Source organism: Medicago truncatula, chromosome 7 (assembly GCF_003473485.1).
Source record: "Medicago truncatula cultivar Jemalong A17 chromosome 7, MtrunA17r5.0-ANR, whole genome shotgun sequence".
Classification (NCBI taxonomy): domain Eukaryota; kingdom Viridiplantae; phylum Streptophyta; class Magnoliopsida; order Fabales; family Fabaceae; genus Medicago; species Medicago truncatula.
Genome location: NC_053048.1, coordinates 12,555,030 through 12,572,667, shown reverse-complemented (window position 1 = coordinate 12,572,667; position 17,638 = coordinate 12,555,030). Strand labels below are relative to the sequence as shown.

Below are 17,638 nucleotides of genomic sequence, written 5' to 3'. Positions count from 1 at the left end.
GTGGTCCACCCTACTCCATGAGTGGCTCCGCCACTGGGACGAGGGTATGCCAAAAACCATGGTGCAAACAGCAGTGTGTCCAAAATTCTTTGTTTATTGAATGTAAAAATCAATTTCAAATCTAGAGACCATATCACTTAATTTTAACCAAAAAAGAATTAGGGTCAGCCTCCTCCCACCTTGATCTCAACTTTTTTCTCTCTTCATTTTTTCATTGTAGGGGTGGTTTTATGTCACTTTGACCTGATACCATCCCTCAACATTGTTTCTTTACCTCTTTTTATTTAAACAAGTGGTTATTGGTTACCAATTCAACCAAATAGTAACATTCTTCGGTGTATTCGTGGTCAATTCATTTATGTTTTTTGGATGTTGCTTCGATCATCCAACATGTATTATATCATGTTTGATATTTTGATTAATAGTTTTTGTGGAACCTCTGTTTATCTTAAAATTTTATTGTTGTTGGTTTTGGCGCAAATGTGACAATATATTAATCCATGCAGGTGGCACATCAGTTATACAACAATTCCCTTTGGTTCAACGAAGGGGAGGGGAGGGGAGGGGTTTTAATGAAGGGGAGGGAAAAGGAGGGAAGGGAAGGGGAGATATTTCAATTAAATATATGTTTGGTTCAAATGATGGGAGGGAAGAGATTTTAATTAAATATGTGTTTGGTTCACAGGGGGAGGGGAGGGATTTTAAAACTGAATTACTTTTTTATCCCTCTAATATTAAAATAGTATCACGATTTTTAAATTATTCACTTCATAAAAAATTAAACATGAAAACTTAGTAACCGTAAACGCCATAAATAATCATACACAAAACTTCTGACAAGATATTGCCTATTCATAAATATTAGAGCATTAATTTATAAAATATATTTATAAAATAATCTACGAAAATATAAAAATATTTATAAAAAAATTATTGTTAGAACTGATTTATAAAAAATTCCAAACAAAATTTTTTGATAATGTTTTAATATATAATACGATTAAAAAATATTAAATAAAAAAATGAGAACAACGTTAGTGCAAAAAAAAAAAAATCTTGTAAAAAAATATTAGAAGAAAAGAATATGTGGTTCTACTTAAAAATAAAAAATAAAAAATAAAAAAAGAGGATGATATAGGCATTTTAAAAAAAAAGGGTAATACTTGTCAAAAAAAGAAAAAAAGAGTAATAAACAATATATTGAAAACACTTAAATTTTTAATAAGGATGATTTTGTCATTTAAAAATGAATGTGAGGATAATTATGTCAATATAATTAAAATTGCATTAAATCATTTATCTTTCCCTCCCCTCCAAAAAAACTCCAATTTGAGGGGGAGCAATAAATGAGCTTATGAGGGATTTTGCTCCCCTTCCTCTCCCTCCCCTCCCCTTCTAAAAATTGAACCAAACACAACAAATTTAAAATATTCCCTCCCCTCCTCTCCCCTCCCCTCCCCATCAAAACCCCCGAACCAAACGGGGGTTTTGGTGCCGTAAAAAACACACAGTTTGATGCTGTAATAAATCTCAGCCATTAATATTAGAACAACGGTTAAGATTAGACATCAATTTAATACAGTTGAATGATCTGGGCCGTTCATATAAACTGGACGGTCCTAATCTGTTACAGCATCATGCTGTAACTGATATCTAGCATTTTCCATATAACAATTCCCTTTGAGAAATCTATGTTAAGAAGACAATATGATGGGACCACACAACACAAACGAACATGTTCTTGTACACCCAGATGAAGCATATATAGTAGAACAATTGTGTGTACGCACTCGTCAAGTTGCATTAATAATCAGATAAATGTTTATGTACATAACTTATTTGAATACTCACCAAACATAACTTCATGTTTAAATATAAATTACAGAAAATGTAAATATACAGCAATTGTGAGTGCGATGTATACATATTTATTCCAAATATAACCTCATGGTGTGACATTTATATTAGAGAACAAGTTCAATAAATTTATTCGATGCCCACAATTTTGTAGCATCAGAGAGTTTGCTTCCTTCAACTTCCAATCTTCTCAAATGTGAACAATTCTTAACAAAGAGTTCAATAGCCATAGATTCTATCCCCAAACAATGCATAACATCAACATTTTCAAGTCTCTTGCAACTCCTAACCATGGTAACCAATGCCAAATTAGTAAGCCCTTTACACCCTCTAACCTTCAAATCAACCAAATGAATACATGAAACCAACATTGAAATAAAATCCTTATCAAACAACATTTCATTATGAGACAAATCAAGTTTCTTCAATTGCCTCAAATGTTGCCCTAAAGTAGCAAGCAAACCTTTTTCCCTTTCAACAACATCACAGTTTATGAGTGCCAATTCTTCAAGACCATTACTCAATGCTACACTTAGAACCTTAAGCCCTTCACCAGTTACAAGACAACAACTTTGAAGCCTAATACTCGAAAGGCCTCGAAAATTTGTAGTCATAGCAATAGCAAATAGATGATTGTTTTCAAGGTCCATAGGTAAACGAAAATCGAGTTTATGCAAATTATTAGAACTACAATTTGAAAAGAAATGTAGCAAACCCTCTCTGCTACCACCATCATGAACCAAAAGTGATTCCAATGAGTTACAATGTTGTGCAAGGTTCAACAAAACTCCATCAACCACGCTTCTACAAGTCTTGAGCTCAATTTGTTGAATACCCTGCAAACATTGAACAAAACAAGAGTAAGAACCACCAATTCCTTGACAACTAAGAAGCTTCAATTTCTTAAGGTTTCTGCATCTCTTCCATAGCCAACCAATTCCCCAATCATCTCCGCGAATATTCTCAAAACAAAGACTTTCCAAACCCAATTCCTTATCAAAATCATCACTTTCAAAAACACAATTTTGGAAATTCACCTCCTCAGAAGAACAAAAAACAACTGAGAGATGTTTCAAGCAAGGAAAAAGCAAAACCCAGTTGAGAAAAATTGGTCTTGAGAGAGTTATAGAAAGAGAGGTCAACTTGGTACAAGAGTTTGAGAGAGAAGTGATGGAAGAGAGAGGAAGAGGAGCAGCCAAGAATTTGAGAGAGAGAAGCTTAGAAGAGGAAATAACAGAGAGAAGAAGAGGTGTTGTTGATGGTGATGATGAGAGAAGGATGAGAGAGAGAGAAGAGAGAGAAGGGTGTTGATTGAGGAAAGAGATGAAGGAAGAAAGGTGTTGATTGTTGAAACGAAGAGAAAGAGAGGTTTTTGATGAACGGTAGAGATGAAGCCACCGTTTTGAAACAAGAGAGATTGAAGAGAAAGAAGAAGATGGAAGTTTTTGGAATATTTCTTGTAATAGTTCATCGTATAAGCTATTTTCCATCTCTTCTGGTTTCTCTCTCTCTCTGTTTCTCTATCTCTCTGTGTTTTATTGTGTTGTTTGGAGAATATAGTAAGGTGTGTCTGGTTTTTTTTATTAGAGAAAATATTAGGATTAGGTGAGAAGTGAAGTGTGTTTGAAAGAGCAAGATTACTTGTTGAAAATGAATCTTAGACGCATGTGTAATGGACGTGAAAGCCACGTTCCTGCTTGTCTATATATTTTTGGAAAATGTTACATAGACACCCTTTATTTCCATACACCTTTGTACATCTTGTATACTAGGAAGAGAGAAGAGGAAAGGAAAGATAAAATGTGCTTGTTCAGGATCCACGTGACCACATGTCAGATTTTTGTATGGATATCCAGATATATTTCCACCTAAGGGTGTCTATGTATCATAACTCTATATTTCTATTGCAAATAGAAACTTATGTAAAACTAAACCAAATAAAAAATTATTTTATAAAAAAACAGCTAACTTATGTAGGAAAATTTGGATTTTTTTTTTGGAATATTTGATTACAAATTAACAAGTAGAAACAAATATATTTAGATTTTTTTTAAATAGTAACAAATCAAAAACACAAATATGCCTCAAAAATATATAATTAACTAAATCTATACTATATACAAAGAAAATACGATTAAAATAGATGAGTTTGGGCTGACTTTTTCATTACCTATTGTTGAAATTAACTTTAAATTTAATGGATGAAGAAGATTGTTGCTACTGATATAAAAGATTTGTTTCAAATATATTTTGTGCTTCTAGAAGATTGTTGCTGAAATTATACTTAAGGACAGTTAATATATTTTTGTACCGTATGAAGGAAGATTTGATGTAAATATATTTTTAAAAGGAATATTTGATGCAAATATATTTTGCACTAAAGGAGAAAGAAAAAATAAATGTACCTTCAACGTGATATCTGTTCCAAATTTACGAGTTATATTTCTCTAAAAATACATATCATCTATCAGATGAAAAGTGAGAAGTGAGGTAAAAACAAGGATTAGAAGTCAACAACAAAACTAGGGTTTGTAGAAATTTCTCTAAAAATACATTTCTCTTGCAACAAACACTAGGGTTGGGATTGATTCACCTTGAACAAACACTATTAGGATTGAGTCTCTTGGTCACGGGAAGAGATTTCGAACTTTGGGTATAATTATGTTTGAAGACTGATTCTAAGGTATTATGAATACTTGTTATAATAGAGTTATGTTGCTTAATTGTTTGCATGTTTATGTTGTAGTTTTGAGTTTTAGGGTTTATGTATAATTTGCACTCCAAGTGTTTGATGAAATGTTTGAATGAGTTTTTCATTGATTGTTTAATTTCTTATAGTGTAGATCTCAAACAATGGACAATTTGTTCAACATTCAAGTACGCTTCAACGGTGGAAACCCTCATTTGTTCAAGGTTCAGGTCGATGTCACGCTAAAGGATCTAAAGGACCAACTTAATAAAATCAACCAAGGACTCAACCCCGGAGACACAAAGAGGGTGGAGGACGTTCAGTATGCACGTCCCGGTTTATTGCAGTCCGACGAGATAATGATGGCAGACGATGACTGTGTGAGGAGCATGTTCTCCGTATATCGTCAGCACCGCATGTTCCCGAGGATTGAGATGGAAGCCAGGTTGCTGAGATCGCATGAAGATATTCTCAAGAGTTTGATTCTGCCACAAGATTATGTTTAGGTAGCATCATTATTATGTATTGTCTTTATTTTGTTGGAATTTAAGTTTAATTCATGGAAGTTTGCTGAGAATGTTGGTATTGAAGTGTCTTATACTTGGTGTAGAGATTTGCAAGACTCTTTTAAAAGTCAAACGAATTTCCTTGTATAAGATAAGTGTGACGAAAGGGAATGCACCTCTAAGATGTTGTTTTGTGCTTGATCATGCTCCTCTGTCAATTGAAACTTTTAAGAGACTCGTGCTTTTGCACGGGCCACGTAACATTGCGATAATATATAAAAAATAATTAGATTGTTAATATTGAAAAATGTTTATAAATATTAAATGAAAATTATGAGTATTAATGTAAGGTTTCTGTTAAATATTTTTCTCTTATATATACAAAAATTTGTTAAATAGTTGAGTCACACCAGTTATAGATTTTATTTGCTTATATATGCGAAAACAAATTTTTTTTGTAGACAAATGAGAAAGTTGATATGATAAATTTTTTAAAACTCATGACTATTGTCAAAATCAAAATTAATGTAGTGTTTCTATTAAATAACTTTTTATTTATATGCAAAAAAACTATTCAATGTTGGCACCGTATCTGTTGCAGATTTTATGTCCTTCTATCTACATAAGCAAATTTTTGTGTACATATACGAGAAAGTCGATTAGATAAAAATTTAAAAACTCATGACTATTTTCAAAATTAACTTTTTTCGCCTAAAGATCAAACAAGCGACTAAACCTCATGCAAAACGGAACCTCACCCAACAACCGATCTTACCAAAAGAAAGTATCTACTATATCCCCCACCTTACGGGACACCCTCTCCGAGAACTATTCCCCCCAACGTTACCAACACCGTCCCTAATTTTCGCAACCTCCCTCCACCAATAAGAACCACTCCGGCCCCCAACCTCCATGCCTCCTCACCATACCTTGCAGCCAACACCCTATACCAAAAATCTCTCCTATCAACTAGCATCCTCCAACACCACTTTCCCAACAGAGACAAAATAAACTACCTCAACTGCCTAACCCCAATCTGCCAAACTCTTTACGTAAACAAATAGTCCGCCAAACTCCCTCAAAATCAAAATTAATGTAGTGTTTCTTTAAATAATTTTTTATTTTATATGCAAAAGATTGTTCAATGTTTGCACCGCACCCGTTGCAGATTTTATGTACTTATATTGAATTGGAAGTTGTGAAAGTAATATTAATTAGAGTTATAAATGAAAAAAGTAATTAATATTGTATTGAAAATTGAAATGACTCAGTTATTTTGAGACATTTTTTTTTTCAAATGACTCGGTTATTGTGGGACGGAGGGAGTATCAGAAAACAATGGTGAGGTAAGACACATATTTAGACCACCGAATGAGATGTTTTTATGATTAATTTACAGCACAAGCAAAATTTGTCATTTTCTATTGAATCCAAATTTAAAAAAAAAATAGTTAATGGTAGTTTTAAACTTGTTCGTGCAAATTACACGAGTCGTCTATTTCAGCATTTTCCTAAATTAAATTTTGCAAAATGCTCATTATGCATATAAAATTAAGGAGATCATGAGTTTTAATAAGGACGATTATGTGCTTCGATTTTTATATATTGTTAGTACATGTTGTTAGTAGTAGATTAACAATCTACTCCCTTTGTTTCTAAATATAATCAAAATTCATTTTTTAGGTTCATTCATTTAATGATGTATGTGGTTCATATTATGGATTACATACATCATTAAATAAATGAATCTAAAAAGTCAATTTTATTTATATTTAAAAATGAAAGGAGTATCTATTTGCCTTGACGAGTGTTATAAAAATTTATGAAATTTTATTCTACTTCAGTTAACCATCTAACCATGTAGCAATTAATCACGTGTCTATTTGTCTAGACTAGTTATGTTATGCCACGTAACCTAAATGCAGTAATAATAATAATCTGATCGAATTTGTCCGTGGACAAGCAGAATGGAGAACAGAAGTTGGAAATTGCAATAGATAGCCATGTCTTCGTCCTACTACTTCTCCATTTCAAATTCACTTCCTTTCCCACACTCCATCAACAACAATAACAAACCCCAAACCCACTCTGTTCTCTTCTCCAAAATCATAAAGAAGAGCCTTATAACCCGTTGCACTTCTTCTTCTTCTTCTTCTTCTACCTTCCACAACATTCTCCCCAAACGGCTTGCATTCGCTGCCTCAACTTTACCCGGTGGCGATTGGTGGACGCTACCCAAACATCCGGAAGAAGACCGTGCTGAACCCATGCCCGCATTGCTTGCTCTCCGACGAATGTGGGAGCTGGTTGCCGATCAGCGATGGGTTGCACTTGTGGCGTTCGTCTCTCTTGTCTTAGCTGCTGTGAGTTTTTACTCTTTCTTTAACTAACAATGTTCAGAATTTATTATTACTTAAATGCTATGTTTTGAATTAGAGTAGTTTATGGTTGCTTGATACATTTTTTGTTTTTTTGTTCAAATAGTCTATTTTAACCCCGTGAATAAATGGTTTGACTCCGATCCCTGCATATTGTAATGTCCCTGCATTTATGTTTAAGTGAGTTGAATTGAGAAATTTTAGTGTAAAACTCGCGTTTAGACTAAAAAACAACAAATCCTAACTATAATTGGAGGCAAAATCAATTCTACTCAAGAGCAACCAAACATGTCAAAATCAATTTTGCACCTCCAAAATCAATTATGGGTGCTCCAAACATGGAAGTAAACATAGGCATAATTGATTCTGGCTAAAAGTGAGTTGAAGATAAAGTGATTTATGTTTGGCTAGATTCATGTAAAAGTGAGTTGAATATAGTGAATTTGAGTGTAAAAATCAATTCTAAAATCAAAAGCTTCAAGTTAATTCATGATTGAAGGCAAAATCAATTCTACTTGAGAGCAACCAAACATGTCAAAATCAATTCTACACCTCTAGGATCCATTTATGCTCCTTCTAAAGGGAAATCAAACATACACATTATTGTTGTTGCTTACTGATGAAAAACTGTGATGAAAACATGTTTTTTATTAATTTGAACCATTTGTCGTGTAACATTCAACACCACTGGGGTTCTAAAAATGCATTCAGTTCGGAAAGATGTTACTTTAGTTGATTTAGTTTTGAAAGTTTTGGTATATGTGACATGGTTCTGAAACTTTTTGTTGGGAGCTCCAACAAACTCTTCCAATCTCACTTTTGAAGTCCTCTAACGTTTCTGCATACATGCTTTTTCTGTTGATTAACGCTGATAAAGAGAGAGATATGATGGGTTGGGATTTATTAGAAATGGATCAAGTAAGATGAAGTCTTACTTCGAACCAGCTTGTTTTATTTTACAAACTCAAGGTCTGATTTTGACCTATTTACTTTATATAGGCCATTTTTAAGGTATGATTTGACCTTTTAAAATCTTGGTGTACGGTGTATCCTTTTGCCTCTTTCAAGGTATGCTTTGTAGTAAGGCCTTTAAACAGGCGACAGATTTACCTCTAAACAGCCCTAAGCCTTTATGGTTGACAACGAACCAAAGCTTTTTTATAGGTAAACAAATGTATAATTTCTAGATATATTATATAAGTGTAATACAAAATCAACAACAATAACGATAATAGTGTAAGTTTTGTTTAAGGCTTATATGTTAAGCCTAGAAGATTTTTAGATGGCCTAAAATGCCTTCGCCGAGCTTTTTTAGTAAATAGGCCCGGGCCATTAGCTCTGACAAGCCACTAGGTCTATTTTTGTACGATGGATCAAAAGTGGACTCTCTAAGTTGCTTCAAAGTTATATTATAATCTTGTGTTTGGTGTTTGGTTACAAAGAGGTAAGACCTGGTGTGAGGGAGAGTAGGCTAAAGTTCATGCAAAGCAGCCTAAACGGTATTTGATATCATATTTCATATAAGGCTAAATTTCAAATGGCTTTTGGAATGGCATTGGTATCATAAAATGACTATAGCAATGTGATATATGTGTGGCACTGTAGCTTCATCATCTTTCTGCTCCACTGCATTAATTCTCAACATTTATTGCCATTTGTTGTATCTGCGGCTGCAGCTTTCAGAAATCACCATGCCAAGTATATTAGCAGCATCAATATTTTCAGCACAGAGTGGTGAGACCGTGGCATTCTCTAGGAATGCAATGTTTTTGGTTCTTCTATGTTTCACTTCAGGGATATGCAGGTAGTTCTTGTAGAGCTTGTCTAACCTAATTTTAGCCACTTTTTTCAAAAGCTATAATTATAATTTAATAGGATATCCAAGGTATTGAACCAAAATGAACTCTAGACTAATCAAGGATCTTGTCCTAAAAAAGGAGCTTGTCGTAAAGTAACTATTGGAAATTCCGCCTTTATTGCGGTCTGCCCTTAGCTGCCTAATTGCGGCATTTGGGCTGACTTATTTGCAGCCTTCAACACCTTCATTGTGTTGGGTTTAAAAGGATGGATTTAGTCCCATATTGCTTAGAGATATGGCTGGTGTAGTCAGTAGTGTTTATAAAGTATGGGCAGCCCTCACTTTACAAGCCGGTTCTGTAAGGATGAGTTAGGCCCAATATAAAAAATCTAAGAGTGACCATGCCACTTCACAATGTAAATGTAGGAGGCTACTAATCTCCAGATTCTTAAAACACACGACCCATATGCTAAATCAAATCTTGTATAAAAAGTCTTATTATCTGTATGAGTTCCACTATTATCCAAACAAGGAATGCTTGCCTCAAATTAATTTCCTCTTGCCATGGCCTATTTGTTATATTCTACATTTCATTATTAAGATTGAGTGGGTGGTTATTCGGTTCTCTTATTTGAATTTCAGTGGTTTGCGAAGTGGTTGCTTTGGAATTTTGAATGTAACCTTGGTGAGTTGTTTTTTATCGCAGCTATTTTCAATTAATGTTTTGGATGCCTAAACTTTTGTATGCTAGAATTTTTTATCCCGCCTGTGCGTTGCTTTGTATCATTGTGAATTTTATGTTGAACGTCGTTGGAACTCCTCTAGGCGATTTTAGGCTAGTGTTTTACAACAAATAGAGGATGTTTTGGGCATTCTCATTCTAAGATATTTTCTTGTATTCTGACAATTATAATTTCAGTTTTTACATTGATTGAAGAGTTTTTTTCCTTGTTTATAACTTGAGAGTTCCCTTCTCTTGCTCTCTTTATGTTCTAATTGCAATTGTATAAGATTTCCCCCTATAGAGATTATTGCTTTTTCTTTTAAGTACGATTGGTGTTTAGTGTTTACTAATTCAGAACACATCATCCCATTCTGCATATGTCATTTTTCAGGTAAAGCGTCTCCGAGAACACTTGTATACAGCCATTCTTTTTCAGGTATATGTTTTGGAAATCGAATATATACTGGGCTAACAAAGGTGTTCTTTAGCATTTTTTAGTTATTTATTTGTTTTTATTTTCTTCATTTCTTATGGTTACCTTAGGCTTGTGATTTGTAGGACATATCCTATTTTGATAAAGAAAAAGTTGGTACCTTGACAAGCAGGCTTGCAGCAGATTGTCAACGGCTTTCGCATGTTATAGGAAATGATCTTCAGTTGATATTACGCAACACTTTGCAGGTCTTGATTTCATATCAATCTTCTGGTTAAGTTTGATGGTATTATTATTTTTCAGCGCATGACATGTTCTTCTCTTTGATATCTAGGGATCAGGAGCAATAATTAATTTACTGGCTTTATCTTGGCCTCTAGCATTATCCGCATTGATGATTTGTTCTGTGTTATCTGCAATTTTCATGGTTTATGGCAGGTAAGCATTGGTAACTTTTCCGTGTTTATTTTAAGGGATTGTTTTTTTCTTTTGGTTCTCTAGTTTTGTACTGTCTTTTTGTTAAGAAGATAACTTGGACTCCATTCTTGTCGTATTCATCTCTTTTATCTTGATTATTCTTTTTTTCCTACCTTGAAATAAGGCTAGTGAGTAATATAAAAGAACAATTTTTCAAAAATAAGTCAAAAAAAGCTATCTAATCGTTATGACTAGGTCAACTGCAGGTTTTGACCTGGTGTTTAGCTTTTTTTTCCAGTTCTGTGACAGGGCGGTTTGCAGGTTCTTCTATATCGATATCGGATATAGTTGTTGGTCTAGTTTTGATTAACTTGGTAAAAAGTGAAAACTTAATGATGGGCCAAGCATTTGGACTGCCCTCTTTCCCTTTTAATTTACCATTGACCTAAATACTTAAAACATAACAAACAAAATTACTTAAAAAATAATGAAAAACTATTTATATGCAAACATAATATAAATCAGTTAAATAATTTCATATGACTTATTTAGTGTGTGTTGTATTAATTATTTAATAAATAGTAAAATAATAATAGAAAATGGTCATCCTGCATCAGCAGAGGTGCAATACCAGTTTTGAGTCTAACTGCTTCACTCTGCTATCCGGGAGCGACAGTATAGACATATTCTTGTTTGTTTGATTACCGAAAATGATATATAAGTTGAGATAGTGTGTGTGCAATGAAGGTATGTCAGCAAACTGTTGTCATCCACATTAGCATGAACTTGGCGTTTTGGATTTTTTATTCAATCTGGTATCTATATAGGACAGTGATAGTGATAGTAATCACATAACAAAGTGATGGGGCTGCAAATAAGAATTTGGGTCCCAATGAGTGAAGCGTTTATGCTAGGACGAATAGAAGGGTCCAGAAGTAGTCTGCTGATGTGGCTGAGGGTGAAGGGGAATGACAAAAGTGAAATGGGTATTCTGTTATACGAGGAGTGATGAGAGAAAGAGAAGAGGCATCTTTTAGAATCAGAAAGTGTTGATGGAGCTCTTTGTAGGAGCCTTGCTATGTGGCAGTAGGATCTTCCTATTGTACTTCATTTATCTTGTCTTATAATTAATACTTAAGTTTATACCTCAAGTCACTATTATAAGAAAAAAACTACTTCATGGAGTTTAAGAAATGCAGTTAAGTGCACTTAATTTATAGCTTTCATATAAAACTTAAGTCAAATTTACTAAATTGTCCTTTTAAGAAAAACTCATCAACTACCTGCATTAAATGTTCTTAAATTAATTGAAGGGTATATTAGGAATAATAGATTTAGATAGTTCAAAAATAGCTAAGTTTGCTTATAATAGTGACCAAGATTTAAAACACTTTTTTATGCTTATAATAGTGACCGGAAGGAGGGAGTACTTCTCAATTGCTTAATCGTTGTTTGGTTGGTCTATCTTCGAACTTGTTTGTATCTCAAACTAAATGACTTTATTTTTTTATCCATCATGTTTGAGATAAAGGGTTTTCTTTGTCACACATGAAGATGATGAATACATATCCCTGGCCATATTCTCTGGCAATGCTGATTGTCTAAAGCATGTATTTTTTGTTTTAATAGGTATCAAAGAAAAGCCGCAAAGTTAACCCAAGATTTCACAGCTTGTGCCAACGACGTATACACATTATTTGGTAGATACCGTTTCTGATATATTGACCATAATCTTATTTTAATTATTAATACCTTTTCTATTACAGGTAGCTCAGGAGACACTTTCTTCGATAAGAACTGTCCGAGTGTATGGAACCGGAAAACAAGAATTTGAAAGGTGATTTGTTTTGTTTATTCCCTTATTATATGCTAAAAATTTATACCTTGGCATGTATTTTAGGATTTTGTTAACTTTTATTTTATGCATTTCTTCTTATGTTTTAAACTATTTCCCTTTTTTTTTTTTTTCTACTACTAGGACATAGTCACCCTCCCTTAATTCTAGTTCTAGGACTTTCCCTTAATTTAAGTTCTAGGATAGCAATGAATAGAATTTATATGCATTGGTCTAAAATGTAATTTGTTTTATACAACTAAAGATACCAATGTATATTTTTTGTATTATTAAATTATATTTTATAAGGGTAAATGAGGAAATTATTTTTCTTATCCAATCTTCTGGTTATGACCTAGACCCCGCCCCAGAATAAGAGTTTAATTAAAGAGACAGTATAAGTTAAGGTGACATGATGACTTATCATATCTGCTGGCTCACCAAACACTGGACCGAGACGTGATATGATCTCTTATCCTATCAAGTCTCTCTTATTCTGACCATCAAATGTACCCTATAAATGAGTTTCCTCTGAACCCACAACATCAAAGAATCATTTTACACATTTTATAAATATACAAGTTCAGTTTTCTCTCAAATTCTCTTATGTCTCACTCTTTTTTAAATATATATCCCTAAATATTTTCCAACAAATTTAATTACTAGTCTATAGGTATAAATGAACCTAAATTTTCTTTTACTCTCTCAGATGTCACATTATAACAGCTACTGTTAAATTATTTGGTTTCTACAAAAAAATATGCGCCTAAAAAATTGTTAGAGCTGTTTGTAAGTTTTTCCCTTTTTTTAAGGCATAATACATACTACATACACATTTCTAATTTTTTTTTTTTTTTTGTTAAATCGAAAGTTGCAGATATTTGCAATGATATTAGCAACATAATTTATGTTTTGATTTCATCTACGCATCCTGAGTGTGATAAATGCATCCACAAATTGATCATATATTTTTGTAAATGGTTATGTCAGTAATTCTATTACTAACTATACTGCATTTAATCTGATCAGGTACGATCAGTGGCTACAGAAATTAGCATTTATTAGCGGTAGAGAGAGCGTGGGTAATGGTTTATGGAACCTGAGCTTTAGTACCCTTTACCGGTCAACTCAGGTTTGACTCATTTAACATAAAATGTCTTATATTTAGGGACGGAGGCAGTAGTAGATACTCCTTTACTTTAGTATACTTCTATTGCCTTTTATAATTTTTTTATAATGAAAGAAAAAATGCTCCCTTCATGCCTCCTCTTAATTGCTTTAATATATTTTTTGGGCATTGATAGAATTTTGATTTACTTCTAAAAGGTATCATAATATGTCATATTTTAAAGGTTTGTTCATCAAAAGTAAATCAACATATCAAAAAAAGAGTATTCAATTTTGTGTTTGTTTATCATTATTTGGCCAGTTGTCCTGTTGTTGGTTCTTTTGTAAATCTTCCACAATCTAATAATCCTCTATCTCATAAGTTTATTAGTTTTGAATTATGATCAAATTAAAATTCTTTCAACTTACTCTTCCTTTCCATGAGAGTCCAAATATTCTACTGGCAAAATACTTGGATAAATCAGTTAGTTTTTCAAGTTTGGCATCTGTCTTCGATATTTTTAACCGTTTTTGAAGAACCAACCGGTGGTTTTGAAATCTTGAATGCTTTTCCCATTTTCCAAGGAAGTTGGTAACAATATTAATTTCATTGCTTACTACAAGAGAAGATGTATATTAATTAAGATAATTTTAGCAAAGAAATAATGCAATTGAAAATTTGAAAGGGGTCTTACAAAAATAAATAAATAAATTTCTCAAGAAGGTCTTATATTTAGGGACAGTGTTGTGTTGGTAATTATTTAATTGTTTTTTGTTAAATTACAACTTGCAGATATTTGCAGTGCTTTTAGGAGGAATGTCTGTTCTCAGTTGTAGTGTCACTGTTGAGCAACTTACTAAGTATGTATTATACTGTGAGTGGTTGATCTATGCTACTTGGAGGGTGACAAACAGCTTATCATCATTACTGCAGTCCATTGGAGCATCGGAACAAATTTTCCAGTTGATGAATCTTTTGCCCTGTGACCAGTTCTTAACCAAAGGCAAGTAGTTGTTTCAGTCCCTTGCCCTCCCTACTTATAAGGTATGAAATTACATATTGTTTAATTGTTCTTCCCATGTCTACAGGAATTAAGTTGCAGAAGTTAATGGGCGATGTTCAGTTTGTAAATGTATCATTTCATTATCCTGCAAGGAGTATGGTATGTGTTTTTGTTCTATTAAGCGTCTTTCACTACATTTGTTTATAAAAAACACGGTTTTAAGTTAGTCATTTCTGCTCAAAATTTGAACACATATGCTCGTATCATTTGTTGCGCCCATAAAATGCTTTTATCCTTTCAGTTTAGATATTTCATTGATGTGTATAGTTATCATTAATTTTTCATTGTTTCTGACTTTTGACACAGATGCCTGTTCTAGAACACTTAAACTTCTCTATAAAAGCAAATCAAGTCATTGCCATTGTAAGATTTATTTCTCTGTTATAGTGATTTTATGTTGGTGATGCTCAAAGATTAACTGGATATTTCTACCTTGCCAAGGTTGGTCTTAGTGGAAGTGGAAAGAGCACATTAATCAACCTTTTACTTCGTCTCTATGAGCCTAGTAGCGGTCAGGTAAATTATTTATATCTTTCAGTCCTGGTAAATTGGAATTAAACGTTTGTACGTGTAACCAAGCTCATGGTAGGAATTCATTTATTTTGTTTAATAAGAACAACATCTGTTGAATGGAGCATATTCTTAGTCGCTGGATCTTCAATACTCACAATCACAAATTAATGTAAAAGTATATATAAGAATAGTCATCATTCACTTCTAGATTAATCCTTTTTTTTAATCCATTTTGAGTTACCTTCACATTCATCTACCTTGTTCCGTAAGTTCATTAAGTACGTTTACATTGAAACAAGAGCAACATCTTACTACAGCAAACACTTCCCTACCTTCTTGGTGCAAGTTATGTAGACAGCTTTTCTAATGATCATGACTGCCCCATCACAAGCTATCTCATCAGCTTCTTGTATCTTATTTTTGAAAAGCAAATTTGTGATGTCATGATCTCAATTAGTTACTGCTGCTGAAATGGAAAAACTATTTCTTTAATATTCTCCTCCACCATTGAGATGATAAATCCTACTAAAAAGATGATGATGATGATTATGCAAACAACAAAGAGGATAGATAATACAATTAAGCTATTCAATTTTGTAGTAGAAATTCGCTTGATAAAACCATGGTCAAAATAGCAAAGAGAGGACATTACCATATCAAAGCTAGTATATATTTACATAAACATTCATATGGTAATAATTTCTTATAGTCTGTAGTATTTTTATTTGCAGATATCTGTTGATGGTATCCCTCTAAAGGAGTTGGATATCAGGTGGCTAAGGCAGAACATCGGATATGTTTCACAGGTTAAACTACTGAAAGAATATTTAACTAATACTCGATTATAAATTCATTTTCTGAATCATTTTAACTTCAAACAGGAACCCCATATCTTCAACATGGACATAAAGTCAAACATAAAATATGGCTGTCCTAGGAACATAAGTCAAGAAGATATTAAACAGGCAGCAAAACTGGCTTATGCCCATGACTTTATTTCTTCACTACCTAATGGCTATGAAACCCTTGTTGATGGTAATGCCCTTAGCGGAGGACAAAAGCAGCGAATTGCCATTGCCAGGGCCATTCTTAGGGACCCAGTTATTATGATTCTTGACGAACCAACCAGTGCCTTGGATTCTGAAAGTGAACATTACATCAAGGTGTGTTTCTCAAGTTTTGACCATAGATTTAAATTGTGTCTGCAACCACAATTGTTGCCACAATATGATTGTTTTAGAGGTCTTCACGGTGGCATCACAACTGCAATTTGAAACTATGGCTCGACTTTTCAATGTTCTAATTTCCAATTTTTTGTTAAATGTATTTTTCTTATCTAAATGAAACTATGACATGCAGTTGTTGACATGTTATACAATTCTTATTTTAGGAGGTATTGTTTACATTAAAAGACGAAGCTAAATCAAGAACCATCGTTATCATAGCACATAGGTAAGTTCTTAACCCTCTTCCTTTGTTTCAATTGCTTTATAACAGTAGTTGCATTGAAGTTATCGACATTTCACAGGCTTTCTACTGTAAAAGCTGCTGACAGGATCATTGTTATGGATAATGGTCGCATTATCGAGGTGATTTCCTGTTGAACTTAGTTATTTTCATTATAACAATTGTTTTCTTTTATGTTTAGACATGAACCAGTTCTGCAATTATATGGTTGTTGCAAGTTTTTGACCTGGTTAATGATCTGGTGCTACGCAAGAATTGGACACTACTCAACCATTTTTGTTTTTGTATAGTTTAAAACCAATGCCTAAACAATGTGTTTTTTGTTTTGCAGACGGGTAACCATGAAGAACTTATAGTAAAAAATGGGCTCTATGCGAAGTTAAATAAAATTCAAGCAGATATTTTAACTTGATTTGAGTTTGGGTGGCTGTGATTTGGAGTATCTGAATAATGAGGAATAAAGTCATTTTCCAGTGTAGCAAAGAAAAGTGTTTGTTGCAGTTGCATTTGTTGGTAGAGCAGATAGAAATTATTCTTTAGGGCGATTGTCCAATTGGATGTGCCTTGAGAGTTTATAATATGTACTTGACTTGTATTTGAGTTTAAAAAAATTGTTCATCCTCAAATCATATTGCTCATGTGAGTTGTTGATTATGTTACATTTCTTGTGACACAAGACACAATCTGTGTCATTAGCTAAGTAATACTTCAAAGAGTCGTGTAGGCTTAAAATATGGAGAAAATGAGGAATATTGGAGATCCAAATAATGTATATCCACCTATTTTGTTGATGTTAAAGTATTATTTTTCCATTTACAAAGCTCAAAATTGGAGATCTTGCTTAAATGAAT

The 17,638-nt window shown here is 33.1% G+C and overlaps 2 protein-coding genes across 3 annotated transcripts; one reads left to right on the top strand and one right to left on the bottom strand.

Annotated features, from left to right (window-relative positions):
* Nucleotides 1-1,783: 1,783 nt before the first annotated feature.
* LOC25497939 (F-box/LRR-repeat protein 2) lies at nt 1,784-3,433 on the bottom strand. The gene has a single exon (XM_013592672.3). It carries the CDS (start codon nt 3,345-3,347, stop codon nt 1,965-1,967), a length of 1,383 nt encoding a protein of 460 aa, XP_013448126.1. The 5' UTR covers nt 3,348-3,433; the 3' UTR covers nt 1,784-1,964.
* Nucleotides 3,434-7,010: 3,577 nt separating this feature from the next.
* On the top strand, nt 7,011-17,599 carry LOC25497937 (ABC transporter B family member 26, chloroplastic). 2 transcript variants are annotated; one of them, XM_013592670.3, is made up of 18 exons: nt 7,011-7,415; nt 9,107-9,234; nt 9,871-9,913; nt 10,344-10,388; nt 10,511-10,633; nt 10,720-10,823; nt 12,432-12,486; nt 12,569-12,639; nt 13,666-13,768; nt 14,537-14,747; nt 14,833-14,906; nt 15,114-15,170; nt 15,249-15,323; nt 16,052-16,126; nt 16,202-16,483; nt 16,711-16,772; nt 16,849-16,909; nt 17,119-17,599. In XM_013592670.3, exons 1-18 carry the CDS (start codon nt 7,056-7,058, stop codon nt 17,197-17,199), a joined length of 2,010 nt encoding a protein of 669 aa, XP_013448124.1. In that variant the 5' UTR covers nt 7,011-7,055; the 3' UTR covers nt 17,200-17,599. The 2 variants fall into 2 exon arrangements, with proteins under 2 accessions (XP_013448124.1, XP_024625727.1); XM_024769959.2 differs by lacking the exons at nt 9,107-9,234; nt 9,871-9,913.
* The last annotated feature ends 39 nt before the right edge of the window (nt 17,600-17,638 follow it).

Coding starts and splice junctions, on each gene's coding strand:
- LOC25497939 (XM_013592672.3), bottom strand. CDS start 3,347: ATGGAAAATAGCTTATACGATGAACTATTACAAGAAATATTCCAAAAA.
- LOC25497937 (XM_013592670.3), top strand. CDS start 7,056: ATGTCTTCGTCCTACTACTTCTCCATTTCAAATTCACTTCCTTTCCCA. Junction 7,416..9,106: donor TCTCTCTTGTCTTAGCTGCT/GTGAGTTTTTAC, acceptor CTGCGGCTGCAG/CTTTCAGAAATCACCATGCC. Junction 10,389..10,510: donor ATACAGCCATTCTTTTTCAG/GTATATGTTTTG, acceptor TGTGATTTGTAG/GACATATCCTATTTTGATAA.